Consider the following 23,197-nt stretch of genomic DNA (forward strand, 5'->3'; position numbering starts at 1 on the left):
ACTGGGGTGGGTGGGGATGGAACAGCCCGCCATGATGCTTCAGCCAAGTTTTCTGGGTCTTCTCAGTGCTGTGTCTTGCGTGTCTTTATCTTCGTTCCTTCCTGAACATGTTGGCTGTGGATTACCTTTTCTTTCCCCAGAAATCCTCTTCTTCAGCTACCCAAAATCTCATAATTTTAGAAAGGAAGCAAGGTCCATCTTGGCTTCAAAAGTAATAGGATAGTTCTCATGTGACCATGTAAAAAACTAGGCTGAACTTTGTCCACATGTGACTCATTTTGCTCCATCTTGCTGGCTTCCCTTCTCATCTCTACTTAAAAACATATTTTGCAGTGGTACTGTGCACCACTTGTGTTTTTTACATCTGGTCTGCAGCTGAGAAAAACCGCTGTAAAGCTGAACACTGGGTAGCTTAGAGCAAAGACTTCTTTTTACGTAAATATGCAAGTTTTTCTTTGTTTTAGTGCAATCTACTGCATGTATTTATGTTAAGACAAAATATTTATAGGCTTCCAAACAATACAGAGAGTCTTCTCACGTGTTTTGCACGTATTTCCTTAATTCTTTTTTCTTTATGCGTATAGATGTTAATTTCTCAAGAGATCTACTAAATTCAGCGTGTTAAATGCGGACCCTGTAGTATTATGTAAAACGTAGTTGTTCCAGAGCACAACTGAAGAGGGAGCACTTAAACCATTTTTGAAGACCGTATATTTGCGATTATACACTGACACGGAGGCGCGCTAAAAACAGTTACGAACAATGAAGTTCTAAAAATTAAGAGGAAAAAAAATATAAGCTATCGTGAAATGTAATACCTCGGTATACCAAGAGGCAGATGTGATGTATCTTGAGGACTGAGAGTTGTGTTTAATGTTCATGTTGCTTATGCTTATTTTTGCCTCGGTTATTTACGAGAGACTTATCACACAGCTTAAGAATAAAAGAAAAAAAAAAAACTGCACTCCTTTTTACACTGTGCCCTTTCTGTAACTGGATTTCACTAACGAGAGCTCTTTTGTGCAGCAACGCAGAACTTGGTGTCAATTTACAGGTACTTCTTTTTTTTTTCGTAACCTTCAGTAGCGAGTCTTGTCATAGATCCACCCATAGACCTTCTTTACTGTAAACCAGCTATTCCCTGCCTCCTCTTCCTGCTAGCATTTCAGTCCAGAAGTTAAGGAGTTTGAAATTTAAGACTTCCTTGAATTTCTTTCGTAACAATCGACGTTTAGTCAAGACGGGAAACAATGCTTCGGGTGATTGTGGAATCTGCTACCAATATCCCTAAAACCAAGTTTGGGAAACCAGATCCTATTGTTTCTGTTATTTTTAAAGGTAAGGAAAACTATCATAAATGTACTCAGGGAGGAGGTTTTCTGAAGGATAGTGCTCTGGGTTAAGTATTTGAAAATCTGTGAAAACATGTTTTGCTGAAGTGATGTAACTTCAGGGAAGACTTTTTAATTAGACAGGAGTTACCTGAATGAAGTTTGAACTGGGTCGAGTGCATCGGTCTTTTCTGGCCAGCGGTGCTTCTGTTTCAGGATCTGCGTTTTACAAGCTTTTGCAAAGGTTTAGAACTTTGCTTTAAAAACCCAAATCTAACTGCATAGATAAATCCACTTTTAATTCTGGTATTGAAGATTACCTTGTTGTTTTCCATCTGGAAAAAATCATTCCTCTGTCTTGATTACTTTGCACAGCGACTGCTCACTGTTACATCAATTTTTATTGTGACTGGTTTATTGTTATTACCAGCATGTTGAAAAACAGTAGTACCATTACTGAAGGTGTTTGGTTTTGTTTTGTGTTTTTTTGGTTGTTTTTGTTGTTGGTTTTTTTTTTTTTACAAACTGAATTGCACTTTAAAATTTTGCCCGTTGAGTGTATTTAATTTAAAATAAAGATTTAGGAAGGAAACCCCATTTTACACTTTTATTGCTCATCATATACATACGGGAGAAGGAGAAAACAGTGTGATAAAATTAGCATTTATATGTAAAGCTAATTATATTTTACAGCATATTTTACCTGTTGCCATCATTTCCTCATTTGGCTAGACTAAAGGAACTTGATTTCAAGTATTGGTTTATCTTTAAGGTGCGGAAACCTCCAAGCAATTTTGGATCATGTAATACGTTAAACCAAACTGTGACAAACAGTCATCTTAATTCCTGGTGACCTGGTTTCCTAACTGTGCACTGAAATGGAAATGGTTATTTCCTAAAGTATGAAAAATCATTGCAGGAGTTTGTCACCTTTAGAAACCAAATCTGAAATCATGATATTTTGCTGGAGGCTGGAAAAGGACAAGGTAGTGCACGTCCAGTTTCTTAACTTCCAAAACATAAAGTTTTCGGATATTTTATTTCAGCATCAGAAAGATGTGATATCATTCCGTTTCCTTTCTTTTCCTCCTCTTTTTCAAGTTTGTTTTTTTACCCCTCTGTGTGTTAGGGCAAGTGGCTGAGCCTGTCTCAGTAGCTTTGAGAACTTCCAAATCCTTAAAAAATTATTTTATTTGCCTGCAAAAAGTGCTGTTACTGTTGTACTGTAATTTCTCTGGTTTGTTCCATTTGTTTCTGCTGCTTCTTAAGCATTCATATTCTCTTTTCAGTTCCCTGTCTTTCTGTTTGCTTTCCTGTCACAGTTTTGCCTTTCTGTGTTACCTCTGTTCCTGCAGTTTCATACTCCAGGGCTGGTTTATGCCTTCACTTCTTTATGCCTTAAGTGTCTGTTTAATTCTTCCTTGCAATCTTTTGTTCTGTGTACTCTAATGCAATTCAGTTTTACCTAATAAATATAAGTTACAGATTTTTATTTTTTCTTCTGCATTGCTGGATTTGTTTCTCAGTCCTTCAGTTATCCAAACACGGATTGGGCAACAGACATTAGAGGAATTAGATTATATTTGTCCTTTATGTGCTACAACTGGGATTTTTAATGTTCACAAACATGCTTAACCATTGTCTTAAAGACAACTTCATAATTGTGACAGTTTTTTAGTAGGATATTTCTCATTATACCTGTCACTTCTTTTTATGTGGTTTTACTACATACCAACAGTCTGATTTTTTGCTTTCTGTCCAGAGTCATTCAAGGGGGGGCAGAAAATATCAGGCTTTTGCCAGATATTGAGCAGCTCTGATTTAATTTGTAAGTGGAGTACCTGGTTGCTAGGGGCAAGGGTATAGGGATCATATCTGAAATATGTTGAACTTTTGGCTGTTTATAGATGTTTTTTATATACAGCCTGTTTCTCCTCACCCTGTTAGTGTGTAGAGATGGGAAATCAGTCTTATTTTTGGGAAGGTGTATGTCAAAGGGCAGCAGTCTTTAACAGTAGTCCATACCCACTGTAGCTCCTGGGGGACATAAAAAACACAATTGCGAGTTTATTTTCCAGACTGGGAAAAACTCGGGCATTTGCAGGACTTTGGCCATAGCCCTGCAGTATATTTTCGCGTTCTTGTTTGACTCTGGAGTATTCTTGGAGAAGTCCTAGAGAACAGCACTCATTTGACAGAAAATTGCCATGGAAGTTGACATTTCATTAAACAGTGTTCTGTTCGTTAGCTTTTTCAAACTGTAATTTACATAGCCTTTGCTGATGTCAGGTTCAGTAGGTTTAAGACTTCAGTGAAAACACACAGTATCTCTCAGGATTAGACCCTTACAGCTATGCTGTGAAGAAAAAGGCCATGATCCTACAACTGTAAGTATGTAAGTGACTCTGCAAACACTATATGTTAACACACATATGTTAGTATAGTTTTGTATATGTATAGAATAGACTTCATCAAATTTGTATAACTAAGCTCATTATAGACTATACAGTCAGTACAATTAATAGTGACATGTATTAGGTACATATTAAGAGGAAATACGCAGCTGTTTCTGTTGTGATATCTTACTTAGAATAGAGGGGTTTTGTGCAAGCATTTGACTTTTTTTGCACATTTATGTTCAGTCCAGTGGGATGGAACTTTTATTTACTTTAGGAACAATTCACTGTTCAAAGAGAACTACACCCTGAGAGTAAACGAGTATTGCTGTCTGGAACTGGGTGCTGTTACTGCAGAATTCTGAGTTCATCGTCACTCTACGTGAGACAGATTATTAGTCAAATTAATATGAAAAAGCGTTGCCATTTGCTGAAGCGGTGCTAAGTGGTAGTGATTAAACCAGTACAATTCTTTTGCTTTGTCAGATATACCAAACTGGAGAGGAATGTGTCAGATTCTTGTCTTTGGGTGTAAAAGTTGACAAAATTGCTTATATGTGCAGTCAATACTAGGACATTTAGTGCTTTGATCATTCCTTTTGACTGCCTCATTCAGCTTTATACATTAAAAACTGATGTGAAATGGCATTCAGTTAGATTGGGCCAACTTGAATAAAATTTCTTTTTCTATTTGTGCTTAATCTAAGAGCTTTCCAGCAGGCCTGCAGTAGTTCATAGCTATGTTAGTTTATATTTCAGTGTGTGAAAGAAAAGAGTATTAGAGGGTAATTATTCGCTAATTTTATATTTTCTGTTTTGCAGAGAATTAAATTACCCTAAGTTTAATTTCCTGGTTTTTTTGGAGGTCTGCCTGTTTGATCCTGGTTGCTGCCACCGTGCAATCTTAATTCTTCATTCACAAAAGTTTAATGGAAAACTTAACTGAAATGTGACTCTCTCTTGAATCTTAGACTTAAGACTGTTCTAAAAGATAATGTTTGCTTGTGCTATTCCTCACCTGCTGGAACTCATCAAAATGCTAGTTATAATAGAAAAAATCTAAGATGTAAGCATTGGTTGTTTTGCAGCACTGTAATTGTCTTTCTAATGATGGAACAGTTATTATTTAAAAGCTCATCTTGAATGCATTTTTTTGAACAGTGTAATCTCATTGACTATCACCAAGTTCTTATTACATTCATTTCCAGCTGAGAACATTAAACAACATGTTGTAGTATAATGCCTCTATCAAGATAAGGCAAATAATGATTTCTTCTACAGTACCAAGGTTATTGTAGTTAGTTTTTTAAAGAAACAAGTCTATAGGGTGTCCTACCAGTATACATTATCATTTCTTGCTCTCATTTCTTGGTAGGGCCAAACTAAAAATGATGACTGGCCCTATCTTACAGTTTATCCTGATGTGGTTTACAGTCTTGGCTACTGTAGCTGGATTCATTACCAGTAGAGGACAGCAGCCTGAAGACCTGAAACTTATGTGAGCTCCTGGAATAACTGGACAGGCCATCTTACCCTGCTTGGTAAAGATTTTTTTTGGTGAGAAGAAGAAAGCTCTTTGCCAACAGTTTAAAAAACAAACAAAAAAACCCCAGTGCATTAAAAGAATGATAAAAGGTGTAATAAAAAGAAAGTCAGTGAACTGAAGAAAATACATGCAAAATAAATGCTCGAGGAATTTGAATGCTACACTCAGACTGACTAAAATTACAACTAAAACCCAATGTTTCCCAGTGTTTTTCATCCAACTTTCAGACAAATGTGTAACACAATAAGTTTTTTCTTAGTACAATCTAGAATATGGATATTGTTAGTGGAATCATAGATCTTGCTCTTGTTTTTATGAAAACGGATAGTCCAGAGTGGAAAATTTTACTCCTTGTCAAGAATTGTTTTGACTGTTGCTCAAGCCAGGGCTTTCCTTCCCTTACAGAGTTACATTTGAGCTTAGGCGGGGATCATAGGACTTTTATCCATTAGTTCCATCAGGATCAGGTCTGTGATTCATTATCTCCTTTACAAACAGCTGCAACTGTTCCTTTTTTCACCAGCACTGAGACCATTTTTCCCTGACTCTCAGCTCCTATTTGTAGGGGGACCTGGAGTACCAGTGCCAAACCCCAGATGTTCTGGGATATTCAGTTTTGAAAATGCTTTGTCTCCTGTTAGATAACATGAAGTTGAATTTCTCTTACTAGCATGTTAATTAGTTCTTTGTTCTGCAAAATGCAAGTCCACAGCATGGTATGTTATGAATGCTCTTTCCTTTGTGGTACGATGTGAGTCAATATCCTGTATAAATTGTAGACAATTCCTGTTACATAAATGTGAGTCAGTTCTCGCAATTTGCAGTATGGGCTGACTTTTTTTTCTTTCAGTACCTCCCCCTCTCATACAATAAAAAGAGCCACCACAGTCTACTGCTTGAATAGCGGATATATGAACTTGCCCGTGTGGCCTATCTTTACTCTTGCTTCCCATGCCTTTGCAGTGTTTTCCTGGCAGAGTATAGCCATGACTTGCAAATAATAAAAATGCTATTACCTGTACTGTAGTCCTTAAATACAAGGAGAGCATCTGAAACAGCCTTCTTGTGGTGGCTGAGCATTTTATAGATCAGCAGTTAGTTTACTGCCTGTACTTAAATATACTCACTTGTTATCATTATACAATTTCTCTTTAGACAGCTGTGTGTTTGGCAGTGTTCTTTTGTGATACTGAGTGTCATGTCAAGACTTGTTCTCCATCAGAGCTGTATACGTATAGTGCAACTAAAAAGTAAAAATAAAGCTGTGGCATGTTACTTTCTTTGAACCTGTTTTAAGAACAGAATTTTGTTTCCTTTTTTAGTAGGTGAGGGGGGCCTGCAAAGGGCCTCTGCAACACTTGAGTTGTATTATTCCTCTCAGGAGAAGGAACTTGAATTCAAATGCCATACTATATGTAATTTACACCACACCCCACACTCCCATGATTTGTAGGTTAACCAAATGCAAATTTTACCGTGAAGTATGGAAAAATTGTAATTTTTAGGCTACAGTAAATGTCAGTGAAATGATCTGCATAACCTCTGGAAACCATTTTTTTTTTCAGGAGGGACTGCAATTCCTCTTATATGCATATGTATTTCTGCTAATATTTGCTCATTTAAAGCAGAAAGTGCTGACACTGTAAGCATACCTTCTTAAGATTTTTTTTTTCCCCAAGTGATTTTACTTCAGAGCTAAACACAAGTATTTTGTAACTCAGATATGGTAAATGTGTAACACATTTTCTTTACTACTGAAGTTCATCACTTTGAGGTTACTGTTTGGTTTGATGTCTTCAAGTCTTTTAGTCTGTCTTCTTGCATCATTACTGAAGTTGCAGTCAAGGGTCATAAAAGGTTGAGAAACCTAAACATTAATTTTGCTTTTTGGGAATACATCTAGCTATGCTTAAACAAAACAGAATAAAAAGCCTCAACTACTAAAATTGCCTGGGAGATATTTTGATTGTAAAATGTGCAGCTACTGGAAGAGGCAAAAAGAATTGGAACATTTGGTTTAAAGCTCACACCTTCTTTTGAAAAGTGAAAGGAAAAATTATGATATTTGTGTAGTGCTTTAGCAAAAACAGATAATCACACTTTGTTTGTATTTGCAGATGAAAAAAAGAAAACAAAGAAAATTGACAGTGAACTTAATCCTGTTTGGAATGAGGTAATTTTTTTTTAAATCAGTTCTTGGTCTTTTTTAAGACAAAATGCTTGTAAAATTGGTAAGTCAATTTCTACAGTTGTGAGCATCAGTTAGAAACAGGAACTAGTGATATGTGTTCTTTCAAGGTGTTAGTAAATGCAGGTGAATGGATTAATCTTGTGCCATGTGTTTCAATTCATTAAGTAATGTTTTTGTGTAAAAGTAGATGGATATCTGGTGAGTTTGTGGCCTAGTTTTGTTCCCTCTTACTTTGGACCAAATGATATTCAGCCATTGCTTAGCCACATGTATGGGAACATAATTGGATCCTTTATTACATACTAGGAGAAAACCCTACAGAATTAGAATGAATCATGTACTGAAGTTCCTCATGGTTTATTTGTAGGACTGGTCCTATTTTGCATCTTCAGTAATGATTTCCTTTGGGAAAATGTTTTCTTAGTAGTGTTTTTTCACAACCAGAAATGAAAGTTAAAGATTATTCTTACATTTTGTAATTAGGAGTATAAAGAAAGGGAACCTACAAATATTTGTCTAAATTCAACAGCAACTGACTTCAGCCAGTATTGCAGGGGAATAGTATCAGATCTTATAAATGATAAGAAAATACTTATGTTAGTGTGAGAATGTAGAACTGCAAAAGAGGTTATGGCTCAGTATTAAACAATTTAGTTCTTTTTCTGTTGTTGTTACTAGTAACTAGCAAATCAAGAATGTGCTATGAGCATGTTCCCAGATTTTTAACTTTGCTTTTGCAAATGGAAGCTGGTCTGGTCTGTCTCTCACTAAAAGCAAAATTTATTTCTAAATAATTTTGTTGTATATGCTACTCTGCTGTTAATTAATTTACACATGACTTGTAGTTATAATTTGGTTTTGCTCTGTTTTTTTGTTCAGATTCTTGAATTTGACTTGAAAGGAATTGCTTTGGATAATTCATCTTCCCTGACAATTATTGTGAAGGATTTTGAAACAATTGGACAAAACAAGTATGTTCTCTTTTTTTTTCCAGTATTAAGCACAACTTTCAATACAGAAGTCCAGGGAAAAAATGGAACTGATAGTTGCTGTAGAGAAACGATGGATGCAATTAGATGGTTTCTGATGTAATACCTACTTGTAGCCTATAAGCCAGTGGGCTTTTCATCCCTCACCAGTTGGATTGTTACTCTGAAGCAAAGTGTCAGCTTTCTTTTTATGCTTAATTTTAGACATGCTGAAGCTAAATTCAAGGAATATTTTAGGCATTTAAAGCAAAATTTGGGTAAAATATACATCCCTTCACCTATTACTGTAATTTGAAAACCACAGCTGCCATATTTCACTTGTAATAAAGGTCCTTGTGTAACTAGATTTATGCCACTACAAATACATGGTGCAGGTTGTCATCTTGCAGAATGGTGCAGGGCAGTACCCAAGACTACTAAACATAATAAGTGTCCAGAAAGTAGTTCTGAAGAACTCGTAATTGGCATTCTCAGAGCACAGCTAACACATACCATCAAAAATTACAAAATGCAGTTAAGGCCCTTAACCATCTTTAAAAATCTCCCTGAGAGGCTATGTTTTATGTCACTTCTTTAAGTCTTGCCTAGGAAGAGGGGAAGCCTAAGTTCAATTCTCTATCTTGTCTGGAGGGATTGAAGTCCTAGACTCATCTCCTGGAAGACTGACTTAGTCATCAGGATAAGTATGTTGAATAAAATACAAAAACTGTCTTGGGAATGGAATCTGGGTTTCTGTTGTCTTGAGTGTCCTAGCTAAGGGGGTCTATGAAATGTCATATTCCTACTGTAGTATTCCTGGCCCAATGAATCATGAGTTCTCTGCATGGTCATTAAAAAGCTTGAACCTGAAAACAAAAGTAACTTCCCCAAGATCAGTTGCAGAACTCTTTTTCAATGTCAGGTGTGAGAGTAAATTCTCTCACACTGAGTAGGGAAATTAATCTGTCTGCAATTGTTGGCCGAGTGTTACAAGCCTCAGGCTTGTTGCATATATGGAAGATTAGCAATGCTGTTGCTACCTCCTCTTCTGGTTATATTTTAAAAACATTGTTTAAAAATGGATTGAGGATTTTTTCTTTGTTTGGTGGTTTTGGTTTGGTTTGTTGGGTTTTTTTAAAGAAAATACGTAGTTTGGTATTAAGAGAGTCTTCTGTGGAAAGTAAATTGAATAACCTCAGCAGAAGAAGAAAATGGATATCTAGCTTCCCATTCCTTAGAGGACTTGAGACTTATAAAAATGGGGTGGGAGGCCACTGAGAATTGCCTTTTCTGACATTCATTTCTTGGAAAGGAAAGGCAGAGACTCCTACTATCAGTAAAGGATTTAGACTTTAGGTCTGCAGTAGATAGAAACACTCATTTTCATGATGCCCCTAACATGCAGGAATTTAAGGCTCTTTCCCTCCTGCACCATTTCTGGTCCGTTAGTGCTGTTAGTGCATGTGGATAGGCTTGAATCCTACTCTAAAAGTCTAAACTCTACCAGTGCAGTATGTACAGCACCTAGATACCTAAAATTGGGTTCTGCATTTTTCAGATATCTAAAAATCAAGTATCATGGGATCTAAGGCTGCAGATCTTTTTGTGTATGGTCTTTTTTTTTTTTTCATTTGTGAGAGGCTAAAGGACAGTTTCATTTGTGCGGTTGTTTGTTGATTCCTCAGTGCTCAGCCAAAAACTTCTTCATGTAGTAGTAACGTGCTTAGATTTAGTTTTGACAAAATCAGGTTTTATTATTAATTTTAGAGAACTGAAGATAACAAACAGTAGCTATATCTATGTGTGCCTGGAAGGATATCACACAAAACAAATAGATTTCCTTCAACTAAAAAATTACAAACATGTCTAGTTTTTCTACACATGAAGTAATTACAGGAGAAAAGATGCACAGAGTGTATGATTTTCTGTAAACGATTTTTTTTTTTAGTTTAGTCGTGCTGTTGAAGACACTGAGAAAGGAGCCACCTTGAATTGAGGCTTCTATCTTATATAAAAGGAGGTGACATTATAAAAAGTTGTAGAATACTGAAATGCTGTCAGGTGTCCCATGTTGGCATTTAAACATTTTTTTGTAGGCTTATACTCCTACAGAATAGGAACATGTAATAAGCAAACATAAAAGTAATTAAGGTGTCTTGTTCAACTAACTTTTAAGAGTAATCTTTGTATTTTTCAAACTTTTTTTTTTTAATAAGAATAGATTTGTTCCTGTGAATTGAGTTGATAGGATCTTTTGACTGTGGCCATTGAAAAAAATTTAAAAATTGTTGCTATGAAAAATTAAAATGGTATATATGGGAGCACTAGAATTCAGTTAATTCACATTCTATTAAAAAGTATACTATATAAACTTTAGTAAAGCTGGAGGGCGCTTTTTGTCATTTTGACCTGGACTTTGAAGTTCCTGCTGTATTTGTGATGAAACAAATACATAACGCAGACTCTAACAAGTTTTATGTGGTTCTGAACATAAGATGATAGAGATTTAAAAAAAAAAAAAGTATCTAGAATTTTGTAGGATTTAAGCTTTAATTTAATATCAGAATTGGAGGTGTACAGGATACTTTAAAGCAATGCATGCAGATCATTTCAACGAAGAAGACATAAATTACCGGTTGAAATTGTTAGCAACCTTTTGTGTTGTGCATGCCATTTGTTTTATGACTCATCATAAATGACTCATCAGAAATAAACCTGGTCCCTGAAATCACCTGCAGGAAAAGGGTAAGGTCTTGGGTGGCGGCAAGCTAATCGGAAAGCTTTTCTTTTAGATAATCTACAGCAGGGATAGAGTGTATTGTTTTGTGTTGAAACATGCTTTACTAAAAGCTCTGGCAAAGTCTAGCAGTTCTTTCTTAACACACATAAGATAAAGCTTCATCCATGTGTTTAATCTTTAGCTGTCCCACAGTGGTTAAGATCTTCTGCCTATCTCTGCTTAAATCATAGGATTTTTGTCTAAAAAAGTAAATATATACATTTGGACAAGCATTATTCAGAGATTTTTTTTTTTAATCTGTGCAGAAAAAACAACAGCTTATGAAAAATTAGATGCCATTTCCCTACTTCTTTGTATAAAGTCCTAGCTTTTAAACAAGGATCTATTTCTCTGTTTGCTGCACTCCCATGCTCCCTCTTTTCTGTCAAAGCCAAGTAGTGTTGGCTGTTGCTATTTTGAAAGGGAGTATGATATCATCTTCTTTCCTTTTTTTTTTTTTGTGTGGCAAATTTGGATATTTTGTGACACTGAGCTAGGCATACATTCATATTTATTGATGGTAGTCTACTTCCATTGTTAGCTTTTCTTTACTACTTTCTGCCTCCTCCCAATATGTGAATTCAGGTTTTTATAATACTCCAACAGCTCTGTCATAAAATCACTGTGAGTCAAGCTGATGCCCTCAGATCTCTCCTCATTCTTGAGATTTCTATAGGTCAGTAAAGCAGGAATATGTTGCATGCCTCTGGCTTTAGGGAAATCCCAGAAATCACAGAACTTGATATAGGAAAGCTTGCCAGTAATCAGAATGTTGTGATGGATTTTATAACATATCAGAAAATAAAGGAAAATGCTTATCTGAAATGTTTCACTCTGTACATGGGCTCAAAGCTAAGAAGGCATGTGTTGGGTTTTTTTCAAACTGTATTTGTAAATATCATCTGGACTCATATTTGTAGTGCTTAACCCCCAGCTTGTGCAAATGCCTGTTTGTTTTGCTCGGGTTTATGCACTGGTTTATGCACCACTTACTTATTCTGCATACAATTTAAAAAATGAACCAATAAAATTCTTTGGCAAGTGACTTCCATGTATGGAGCTGTGCAAAAATATGTGTAGTCCATACCAAAGATAGAGCAAAACCTTCAAAGTAATGCTCTTTGAAAATAAATCCTCAATAACTGCCACATATTTGCAGCATGTGATGTGTTTGGAAGGGCTGTTGGCAGGGAAATAGGATAAGGGGGTGAGAAGTGGGACACATGAGTAGGCTTCCTGACTGTAACAAGATAATAGGAAATGTCATCTTGGATTTCGTTTAAAGACACAAAGCACTGTAACAGCAGAAGAGATTTGGTATTAACGAACATTCACATTTAGACAAAGGAGCATATGAAAGAGAGAATGTGGAGTAAGTTTCTCACATATTAACATGCATGTATGCATAACCTGTGTTTCTGTAGAGTTACTGATTCTATTGACTAATACTGAGTTTGAGAGAGATTTAGGACTGCCATATCCCAGTTTTGCCATTCTTTCACAGTATCCTCTTTAATACTTAAGAAAAAGTCTATAGTTAGATACATGCCTGCAGTGCTGCAGCATTCCAAAAAGATGCTTGGTGGAAGAGTGTACAAATGACACTCAAAGATGGAGTACGAGGCCTACCTAAGGTCCTTACTACTGAGAGCTATTATAATGACAGTTTTAAAAAAAAAAGGGGGGGGGGGGGCGGTGGAGAGAGGGCTGGACAATATTGTAATAATTTTTACTTGTAAATTTGATGTGGTTAACTGAACTGAAGTCTTTCAGAGGTAAAGGCCCATTATTTCAGAAACCCAGGGTTTGCCATGTGCTTTTGACATTATTCATGAGTAGACCCATTAACCTGGGAGGTGTATCTGGTGTTTAAGCTAAGTGGGATCTGAGTCTAAATCAATAATCTTTCCTTTAGAGGTTCATGTTTTTGTATATTTAAAGTCTAGATTGAATTGGGATTTAGGTTTCGAATGTAAAGGGTACATCTATGGGACTGTGTTGCCTGAGAAAGAGCGTTGAGAAGAAACTACACCATGGCTTTGGCTTTATTTTCTCTCTTCTGGAGGAAAATAAGCAATGGGGATTGCTGTTGTTATCTTCAAGGTAGATACAACTTTTGCTCAAACATTCTGCCACAGTTCTTTGCTGCAGTGTAGGCTAGAAGCAGAACAATGTGTTTCTCAACCCAACTCTCTCTCTGGCTGCTCATTCACAAAGCTCCTAGCCAATACACACTCTGCTGCTCCATGCAGTGCTACTCCTGTCTACTTCTGGGCACCTGATCTGTTGCTGCGCCTAAGAGGTAACTACAGAACCCATACTCCCCTTTAGAACAACACAGCAGAAGATTGCAATATAACCCATGATTTGTTACAGCTCCTAGAAACTTACATAGCTGTTGATCTAGCCCATTCTTATACTGATGCAGGAGGAGGAGCACAGTGGATGTTACTCTGTTTTTACACTGTGCCAAAACACTTAACTCATTGCTTTGGCATTTACAAATCAAACCTGAAAGAACATTTGAATATTTTTCTGTTTCTTTTTTCCTGGTGATAGAATTTACTGCTTCATTTACAGGATCACTAAACTTTTGTAGATAGATTAAATGAGTGCTCTTCATGGTAAAAAGACGCAGTCAATGGAAAAGATAAAGCAAACCACACTGACATGTATGCAGACAGACCATCATAGGAATAAACTAGAGAGGACTCATATGATCCATGCTTAGCTAGATTTTCCAGCATGAAGATGTTTGAAAAGAGAACACATCTGTTTTCTATTATGTCTAACACTGTTAGTAGAAAGACTTCAAACTCTCAGAACACAAATCTTTATGCAGTTAAAAAAAACAAGCAAAAAAACCCCCCAGTTCAGTTGTCCCTGTGAAGTTAAGAAAAAAAAATGTTAACAGGAAGTTACAGTCGTGTCTGAATGAAGTGATTTTCATTCTGTTTGAAAGAGAGTTGGGATTATGTGTTTCCCCATGTTCTTTGCATAGTTAGTAACCTAGCGACACAGAGGAAAAACAGATTGGGCGCACCCTTTTCTCAAGCAGAAAAATGCAGCCACAAATGAACAGTGCAGCAAATTATTTAATCATGTTTAAGTATTTTCCATAGTTAAATAATTTCTAGATTGTTTGAATCCTCCTACAGCTGTACTGTTTTGTGTGGATTCTTTTCTGCGTCAGTGTGGCTGTGCATAGTTGCACATTTCCCATGCATATGTTGTGTGCAAGGTCCAGCCTGGTTATGATTTAGTTTTGGGGTTTTCTGCCTTGTACAAAATAGTACCCATGCTTTGTTTCTTTTTTAGAGTTTTTTCTTGCAAAGAGTATTATCAAATAACTAAAGAAGATAAAAATAGTTGGTTTGCTCTTAATAAAAATTCAAAACACAGCACAAATAACAGAAGGTGGGTGTTGGGTCTTGTAGCATAGAATCTATAATGGAACATATACACTGAGAAAGAAAGGTTGAGTGTACCAATTATAACTGCAGTGTGGGATCAAGTTTGCTGATGAGAATAATCAATATAAACCTCTGTGAAAATAAACCCCTGCCAAAATAAACCCTTAAAAATAAGTCAAAAGAATTTAAATGCTTGACTCTCAGGGGATTAAAATCACTGGGCTTCCAGTAGAAGTAGCATGTAAGCAGCTGGAGGACATGATATGCTAAAGAATTTAGTATAAATTGCTAACTTCAAACAGAGGAGGAGTAATAAAATGGTTGGTACTGTGAGTTAGCATTTCCTGATCCAGGCATGGGTGTGAAGTTTCACTTCTCTTGGTTATTTGGGCAGCTAACAGGAAGTGCTAACCACAGCGCTAACGGATTAATTAGCTTTGGCACAAATGCAACACTGTGTTTAATAGCTGGTCATAAGTAGTTCAGTGATTTCATGCTGATAAACTAAGTATTTCCCTTTGATTACAGGGGTGGAAAGTATCATAGGCCTAGTACTGATTTGAAGTGGTTTAAAATCCACGGTCTTTGCATTTATCTTTGGTATCTTATTCAGTGGTAGACCAGAATGTTTAAACTGCTTGTGGCAGGACAGGTTTTTTGCTTTACTTCTGCAAAGTTGGAAAAGTTTAAGAGACCTGGCTGACTGGGCACTATACACATAAAAGTCTTAGGCATGGCAAAAAAAGGTACTTAAGCAGAGTTAAGAAGCCAATACTCATTTGCTATCTACTGCTGAAAGAGCTGATGAACAAAATGTCAGAGGATGTATTGAGCTATTCCAAAAGCAGAAACTATCCCACTTGATGGTGGCAAGAGACCAGTGTGATCTGGAATTAAACAGGTGAGTGTTGTCTGCGTAGGGAAGAGGAAGAAAGCTGAAAGAGCTCCAGCAAAGAGCAGTGTCCTTTGAGGATGAATAGGTGACAAAGTCTTTTCAGCTGTGCTGGAAGGAAAGGACTTCTTGTCACCTTGAAGGTCATGACTTTAGAGGGGGATTGCATGCAATCCTGCCTGAAGGTAGAAAGTCTTCAGAGTTCAGAGGAACGCAGCAACTTCACAGTAGTTGAGCCGAGAACTGGGGGTCTAGTTACATATCAGAAGCAAGTATAGTAGCAGACCTTGCAACAAAGCATTAAACAGCCATGAACCATTAATGGACATGTTGTCACAACAGCTGCTGCTATCTGACTTGGCTGACTTGGTTTACCCGACTTAGCCCAAAGATTAGAGACGTGAGAGAAGCATCTCGGGAAAAAGGCTTTCTCCAAGACCTGTAGAAGTGACAAAGATGAGACTTAGTGATGACCTTGAGGCATTCCTTGTTACGTTTGAAAATATTACTTCAGCTGTTGAGTAGCTGTATGATCAAAACCCAACTGGACATAGTCCTGGGCAACCTGTTCTAGCTGACTCTGCTTGAGCAGAGGGGTTGGACTAGATGATCTTGAGTGGTCCCTTCCAAACTCATCAGTTCTGTGGTTCTGCTAAGGGAGGGGTGAAACATCCCAAATCCAGTAAACAGGACCACTTTGGGGAAGGCAAAAGACTAACTACCTAAAGCTTCGAAGTAGGTTAAGGTAGCGTATAGGGTGAATATTAGATTTCTTACTCTTGCTAGAGTGGAAAAATACTGGAGACTATTGTTGCCCAACCTGTTAAAGCAGGGGGAAACAAAGGACTTTAGGGGCAACTAGTAACAAACAAGTAGTCTATGTAACTGACTCCATCTTCAGTCTTCTGAAGGTGGTCAGAATTTTAAAAACGACTACTATGTATTCAAATGTGTACACAGTTATCATTTGCGCAGGACAGATGAGGATGTAGAAATGGAAATTTACGCTGGAAAATTTCAAAAGCACTACTGTTGAACAGCTGTTCTTGAGTTAATATCACCAGATAGGTGGGTGTGGTTGCTGAAAGAGTCATCCAGATGATTTGAGACTGCGTGACTTCTGAACTGAAGTTCTTTTTGGAGTTAATGTAAGTCACTCCAGCTCATGTCAAATCAAAATAGCAAGTCTACAAAATTTTTCTACAAATGTACATAGGAGAAGATTTTCTTTGCCCTTCTCCAGAATCAGATTTGGCCTAGCTGGTTTGGGGTAGTCTTGTTGGGTTTTTCCCTTCTATGATACCTCAAACTATGTATGTTTCTCTCTGTTATTCTCAAATGGTAAGGAAGGCATAGTCACAGTTGAAGGATTTGGGGAAAATAAGAATATTTGGAATTGAAAGTTTTTATTGATTCATTTTGCATTGAAGGAAAAAGAGTGAAGAGAAGTTGGTTTCTCTCAGTATGCAGTTGTGTAAATGAAGTTGTAGGAATAGTTTGCCATTTGCTTATATTATACTTGCTTTCAAAGCTATTACCATGTTAGAAGGCTATGTAATAAAGAGAAAAATGCATTAAGCTACCCAATATTTTTCTCTCTTAACTGCTTTGGGATTTGCAATCATTATGGAATGAACCTTTTCTGCTTTTCTTTGACTGTTGAACAGTATCAGTGTCTGTCTGCATGGCACCTGCTCTTTACGTAGAAAAGTTTGGTCAAATATAGGGGGAGATGTTCTCTCTGGTGTGTAATGTCAGACTTGCTTGACTTCTGTATAACACCAATTTTTGGAATGTTGAAGCCACAGGGGAAAAAATAAACCCTCTTTCTGTTTAAGAGAGACCATCTGCTGTTGTTTCCTGATCTAGGTAGACATTACTCTTTAGTGTCTAGATTTGCTACATCACATCATAAGCAATGTCAAATAATACTACAGTTACAGGGATAAATAAGACCACTGCATGTATACTTAATGTTCCAAATCTAGGTTTGTCTTGTGGGTTGAATGCAATTTTGATTGCATAACAGGAGAAATTGCTTCTTAAGCTCCCTAAAGTTGAGAAATGTGTAGAGTCAGTGTTTCAGCTAACGCCCAGCTCTGTGCAACAATTTGTAAAAAGTGAAAATGTACCTACGGTTAATCTAATGCTCACTGAAATAACTAGGTGTATTTCAATAGTTTTTAAAAGGACACTGGATCAAGACTACAATACTGAATACAGGTGTCCATTCAGTAAAGGGAGGAGAGGCAAGTGTTAGAAATGGCATCGGAGTTTCAGTTATGGTCATCTTAAAGGTTAGAACAGCTTCATGCATTTCCTCTGCAGCATGGCCTGATCTTAAACTGCTTTTCACATCTAGCCCATCCCCTGTGTGTGACGAATATGTGAGGCATAGCTGGAATATTACTGTGCTCTGGCAATTTGGGGGGCAGAAGTGAAAGGTTTGAGTAGTGAGTCAAAACTATCAAAAAGACAACTGGAATTGGAGGAGTGAGATGAACGGGGAAAGCAGAGTTGACTGAGGAGGCGACAGCACCAAAGTAATTCTAACAGGTCATTCAAACAGAAAGTGTAGTTATTTTTTGTGCACAGCTAAACAAAAGTTGTAATGTGTAATACCTGGACTGTATATTTGCAGGAAATTAATGTTTTATACTTACCTTTCCTAATGTAGTTTGCAAAAAGTAAATTATGTTCTCATGACATAGCACCTGAGAGTAGCTCCATGTCAAAAAGTGCCCTTGCATCCTTAGCTTCTCCATGAAAAAGCACTATAATGTATTCAAAGGGACCTCAGTTAAGTCCTCCGCGTACAGATCTTTTTTCTGCTTTGACAGCAAAGCTGGTATTTTGTTTGTAAGACATGTTCCTTGTAATATTTACAGGGTGAAATTATCTTAGGGTTTTTTCACTGGCAAAAATCTCAGTTATTCCAATAATCCACTTCAGTATGGGAGTGAACTGCTATTACATACTATGGGAATGAAATACAGTGCCAGATATCATGAGACCAATGCCAGCCACACTGTTAGATACTCTGCCTAGGAGAAGTTTCTCAGGTTAAAAGTGCATGCAGTTTTCACTTTTTTGAAGAGGATGGGCATGACAGATGCAGTCCCAAAGTAGGCAGAAGGAGCTCAGGAGAGTCTACTGCATCATGTCAGATCCCCTGGGTATCCTTTGGTAGGCCTCTCTAGAGCCATATTGAAACATTCTGAGAATTTAGAGGCAAGGATATGAACCTATTCCAAAATGTAGAGTATGGGCAAGAAGATTAATTTTGTGAAGGCTCTAGTAAGCACATTGATTACGTTTGTTCTGTTTCATTGTATTCATTACAGAGATCTGTGTATGTCTTTTTGTGTCTCTGTGTCATATCTAGCTTTTATACATTACTTCTCATCTGAGAGTTTGCAAACCTATATAGGGAAAGAAAGTGTTACATCCTTTAGTTTAGCAATGAGAATTCAGTGGCTGAAACAAGTGACATGGTTGTTGAAAGTTATACAGAAGATTATTTTCAAAAATACACATAAAATTTATTTGAATTTAGGTTTTTAACCTCTTTTAGCTTAAAGCTGTGTCTTCCGTAAAAAACACCAGCACATTTAAGTGCAGTGAAGCAGAAAATACAAATTAGCAGTACACAATCATTAGATAACATTTGCAATGATCTTTTGTTGTGTCTTGGGTTTTCAAGTCATGGCTGGAGTTATTTGGTCAACTAACAGACACTAGCAAAAGACAAAAGAAAACTTCTGTTTGATGTATACTTGCATTCTAATAATGATTTTTACTTCATTTCAGATTAATTGGCAGTGCATCTGTAGCACTTAAGGATCTTGTAGGTAACCAAAGCAGATCTTTTCCCTTCAAACTCATACCTCTGCTAAATGAAAGGGGACAAGAAACTGGAGTGAGTGGCTTACATTTCCTTATTTTACTGCATTCTTGATCAAAATGCTCCAGCAACAGGGCTAATAGTGAAACAAAAATATTTTCAAGTTATTTTTACTTTATAAATTAAATGCTTGGAATTTTGTAGCAAAATTCCTCCAGACAGAGGAAATTTATAACAAGATATGGTTATGTCTATACCATCTGAGTTTGTTTAATATCCTTTAAGTTAGATAAATTGTTTTCTGTGTATGTATTATGTATCTGTATATATATGTTATAAATATTATGGGCCACAGAGTATGCATGGAAATCAGCCTGATGTTGAAAAAGAGCTTTTTCCTAAGTACCAGATGGAGTTCCCATATGTACTTTTTTGCTGTCTTCTTTCTAATATCCACATGGGTCATAGCACTGATTCTAGAAAGCACAAATCATGTACATGTTCACTGCCAGCTCAGTTCAGAAAGTTACACAAGAACTTGCTTAACTTGGTTTAGCACGTGTTTAAATTTAACAGTTTATTAGTTATTAATTAAGTGGTTTCTAGAAGTGGGACCTTACTGTGTTTGTGCAGTCTAGCTGTTAAGGCACTTCATAGTGCATTCTAGTACACTTAATAATAAGAGACTTTAAGGGTAATTTCAGTATCTCATCATCTCTAGTTTAATATCATGGTTAGTTGGTCACAGGGTTGGTCTTTTTTTGCTGACTCCTCATGTTACTGTGGCAACTAGGAATAATAATGGTTTGTTCAATAATCCAAAACCACAGTGAAGCACAAAAAAGGCAATTCTGTAATTAGAATGAAAAATGTCATAGTGTTTCTTCTAGGATGGAGGTATGAAGAAGCAATTAGAAGAGCCAGATAGGAAATTTTACTTATGATTCAGACTCATTACGTTGTTCATCAGATAGTGTTATTTCTTACTGCCTTTGTTTTTCCATCTGCAAATTTAGGGTGTCACCCAGTCTGCCATGAATATTGTGGAACTAAATAAATTAACATTTGTAGAACACCCTATATACTTGTATTGTGACAGATTTTTCTAAATATAAACACAGTGATTCCATTTGTTAGATATTGTTTTAAAGCCTATTCCATTAGCTGCAAATTGTGTAATCTTTATTGTTCATGTTCTAACACTGTTCATGCACAGTGTTAGAACAACTTACTGCTTTAAATCAGTTTTTGTGAATACTGTATGCTACATAAAAAAATGTGTATTTCTCTATAGGCAACAATTGATTTGGTAATAGGATACGAGCCACCAGCTGGACCTGCAAATCCAAATGATCCAGGAGGGACCAGTACACAAGAAGGTATTTCAGTCTTTTCTCAGAACATTATTGTTAAAAGATCATGGAGATATTTAAGGTAAGGCAAGAAAGTGATTCAACAAGCATTATTCATCAGAAAAAACGTAACCAGAAGCAAGCATGTCAAGACTGCCAGATAGTGATTTTAAAGAAATTAAGGATGATTCAGAACTACAGCTAGGAAGAAAATTGGCATTTCCTGACATAAAATGGTTTTTAACATCATTCTCTCCAGTGGAATCAGGTTACAAAAGAATGATGTTGCTTAAAAGCTTTTCAAAATGGCTTTTGTTCAGGAAAGAAAAGTTTTTGAGCGCTCAAAGAAACAGCAATTATCTGCTGTAATGCTAGGGCTAACCAAAAAACAGGGAAGCCATATTTTTAGAAAAATATATTCTACTACTTTGAATGTCAGGGAGCTTTGTGAAAAGATTTTCTTAAATCGTTAAACTTTTTTTTTTCCTGTAGAATAAGTAAGTTTTGAAAGACACTGTTGTATCTTATATTAGGCTTGATATTTGACTAGCCTATGAAATACTGTGATCAGCAGGGAATATTCTTTGGTCTCTATATATCATATTAACCAGGCTTTTGCTGAGAGTGTTTTTGAGATCCTCTGTTTTTCCAGACTCTTAAAAGAACTGTGAAGTAACAACAGGTTTTTGCAGTTGACGGGCAAATAATTACCCTAATATCCAGGCTGTGTTTGTGCAGAAAGAAGTAAATGTTACAAATGTTATATGTTTGAGGAGAAATAGATCAGTTTGACCATTATCTGCTGATAGATAATAACATAAGAAGGAAAAAATTGAAATGAGGAGTCTTCTGGGAGGAAATTTTGATTCCACTGACTTCACTGAGAGGTGTTCTTAGGGAGTGGAAGGATAGGTAATGCAAACACAAAAGCCATGTGTTAAATTACTACACTTCAAAATAATTTTATAGAAATGTGGACTTGAAGGCTAAAAATGCAAATTGACTTCTATGAGATTATTTTGATAGCTTTTTAAAAATGTACTTGACTATAAGGTAATACAGGTAAAATAAAACATGGCAGGTTTTTTTGCTAGTATCCAGCAACTGCATGAAAATTATTTCAGTGCAAGTTATCAAACACAGCTTAGTTAATTATTGTAAATACCTGTTTCCCATGAAATGAAATCACCTCCCCAGCTGAGATTGCTACAGCTCAGTTTCAGAAATTAAAAATTAAGTGCTAAGTGTGTAATCAATCGGTTGCATGGATCCATCCAGGCAGATGGATTTTGAGACACGTTAGGGAGGTGGGATCTTCCAGTTACAAAATACATGGTATGTCAATCTCTGTGTTTTATACGTCTCTTAGGAGAGGACTGAGGACTTCATTACACAAAGTGATCATCACCCTGTGTTGGCAAACTAATTCATAAAGTTAACAAACATTCTGTTAATGCTAACCATCAGAGACGCAGCTTGTTCTTCCTGTAGATTTTACCATAGTCATTGTCCTTTAGTTAAGAAAAGAAGCTGGAAACACAAGGGAGTGACACACTAGATATTTACGGATCCTGTTTTGCAATACTGGAATCTCGCTGTATGATCCAGTATTGTAGTGTCATGTGGTTGTAGAACAGTCTTCCACAGAGGTACTGTGACTTCAGAACTGTCAAAGAGGCTTACTAAGAAACTTTAACTTATTCCACAGTTAAATGCTGTGGAGGAGGATTCAGAGTTTTAGTTTGGATGGCAGACCCTAAATGTCTTCAAGTTTTCAAGATTCTGAAGTAAAAACCAATGATATGCTATAGCCTAGTCTTGCTGCTGGGAAACAGCTTCAACTGGAATAAAATTAATCACTTCTTATGTATTGTGAACTAGTCTGGTGACAATTACAGCTGAACTGTTTTTTGCTAAAACTTCAATCAGTTGGTTCAAGAAAGTGTATGGGCATTGTATTAGATACTCTGCATCCTGAAGAGGGACAGATCTACACTTAGTTTGGTTAGGATATAAATTTGTTCTTAAGCAGGCTAAAATGACTAGCTTTCAAAAGGAGTTGTAAGCATGTGGTTAGCAAAAAAAATTGTTGAAATGAGATAATAATACAATTTCAGTGGAACTCTTGGATATCAGACTCTTACTCCTATAACTTTAACATCAAGCTGTACTATTTGTTTATTAATTGCACTGGTTTTTTACTGTATGAGATGGAGAAGATGATGGAGGTTATGAGGATAGCTTGGATGGTCCAGTTGGTGGTATCACACCAACAGTTCCAAGTGGCACAAAGGAAGCCCAGCTAGCTAAACGCATCACCAAAGGAAAGAAAACACGGAGAATCCTTTCTAACAAGCCACAAGATTTCCAGGTAATAGATTTATTAAATGTTGCATGTTCTCTTTTTCTGCCTGGCATCACATTGTTCTTTTCACATAGTCTGAGCATAATTTAATGTCAGATTGTGCAAATCTAATGCACTGTA

At 36.5% G+C, this 23,197-nt stretch overlaps 1 protein-coding gene across 1 annotated transcript in view; it reads left to right on the plus strand.

Moving 5' to 3' along the window:
- The first annotated feature begins 1,134 nt into the window (after positions 1-1,134).
- Positions 1,135-23,197, plus strand: part of MYOF (myoferlin) — a 72,851-nt gene continuing 50,788 nt past the window's right edge. The window contains exons 1-6 of the mRNA XM_052799347.1: positions 1,135-1,338; positions 7,391-7,446; positions 8,344-8,435; positions 19,327-19,435; positions 20,655-20,739; positions 22,923-23,083. Of these exons, the coding sequence (XP_052655307.1) occupies positions 1,251-1,338; positions 7,391-7,446; positions 8,344-8,435; positions 19,327-19,435; positions 20,655-20,739; positions 22,923-23,083 (591 nt within the window). The 5' untranslated portion in view covers positions 1,135-1,250. The remainder of the gene's footprint in view (positions 1,339-7,390; positions 7,447-8,343; positions 8,436-19,326; positions 19,436-20,654; positions 20,740-22,922; positions 23,084-23,197) is intronic.

Source organism: Harpia harpyja, chromosome 10 (assembly GCF_026419915.1).
Source record: "Harpia harpyja isolate bHarHar1 chromosome 10, bHarHar1 primary haplotype, whole genome shotgun sequence".
NCBI lineage: Eukaryota > Metazoa > Chordata > Aves > Accipitriformes > Accipitridae > Harpia > Harpia harpyja.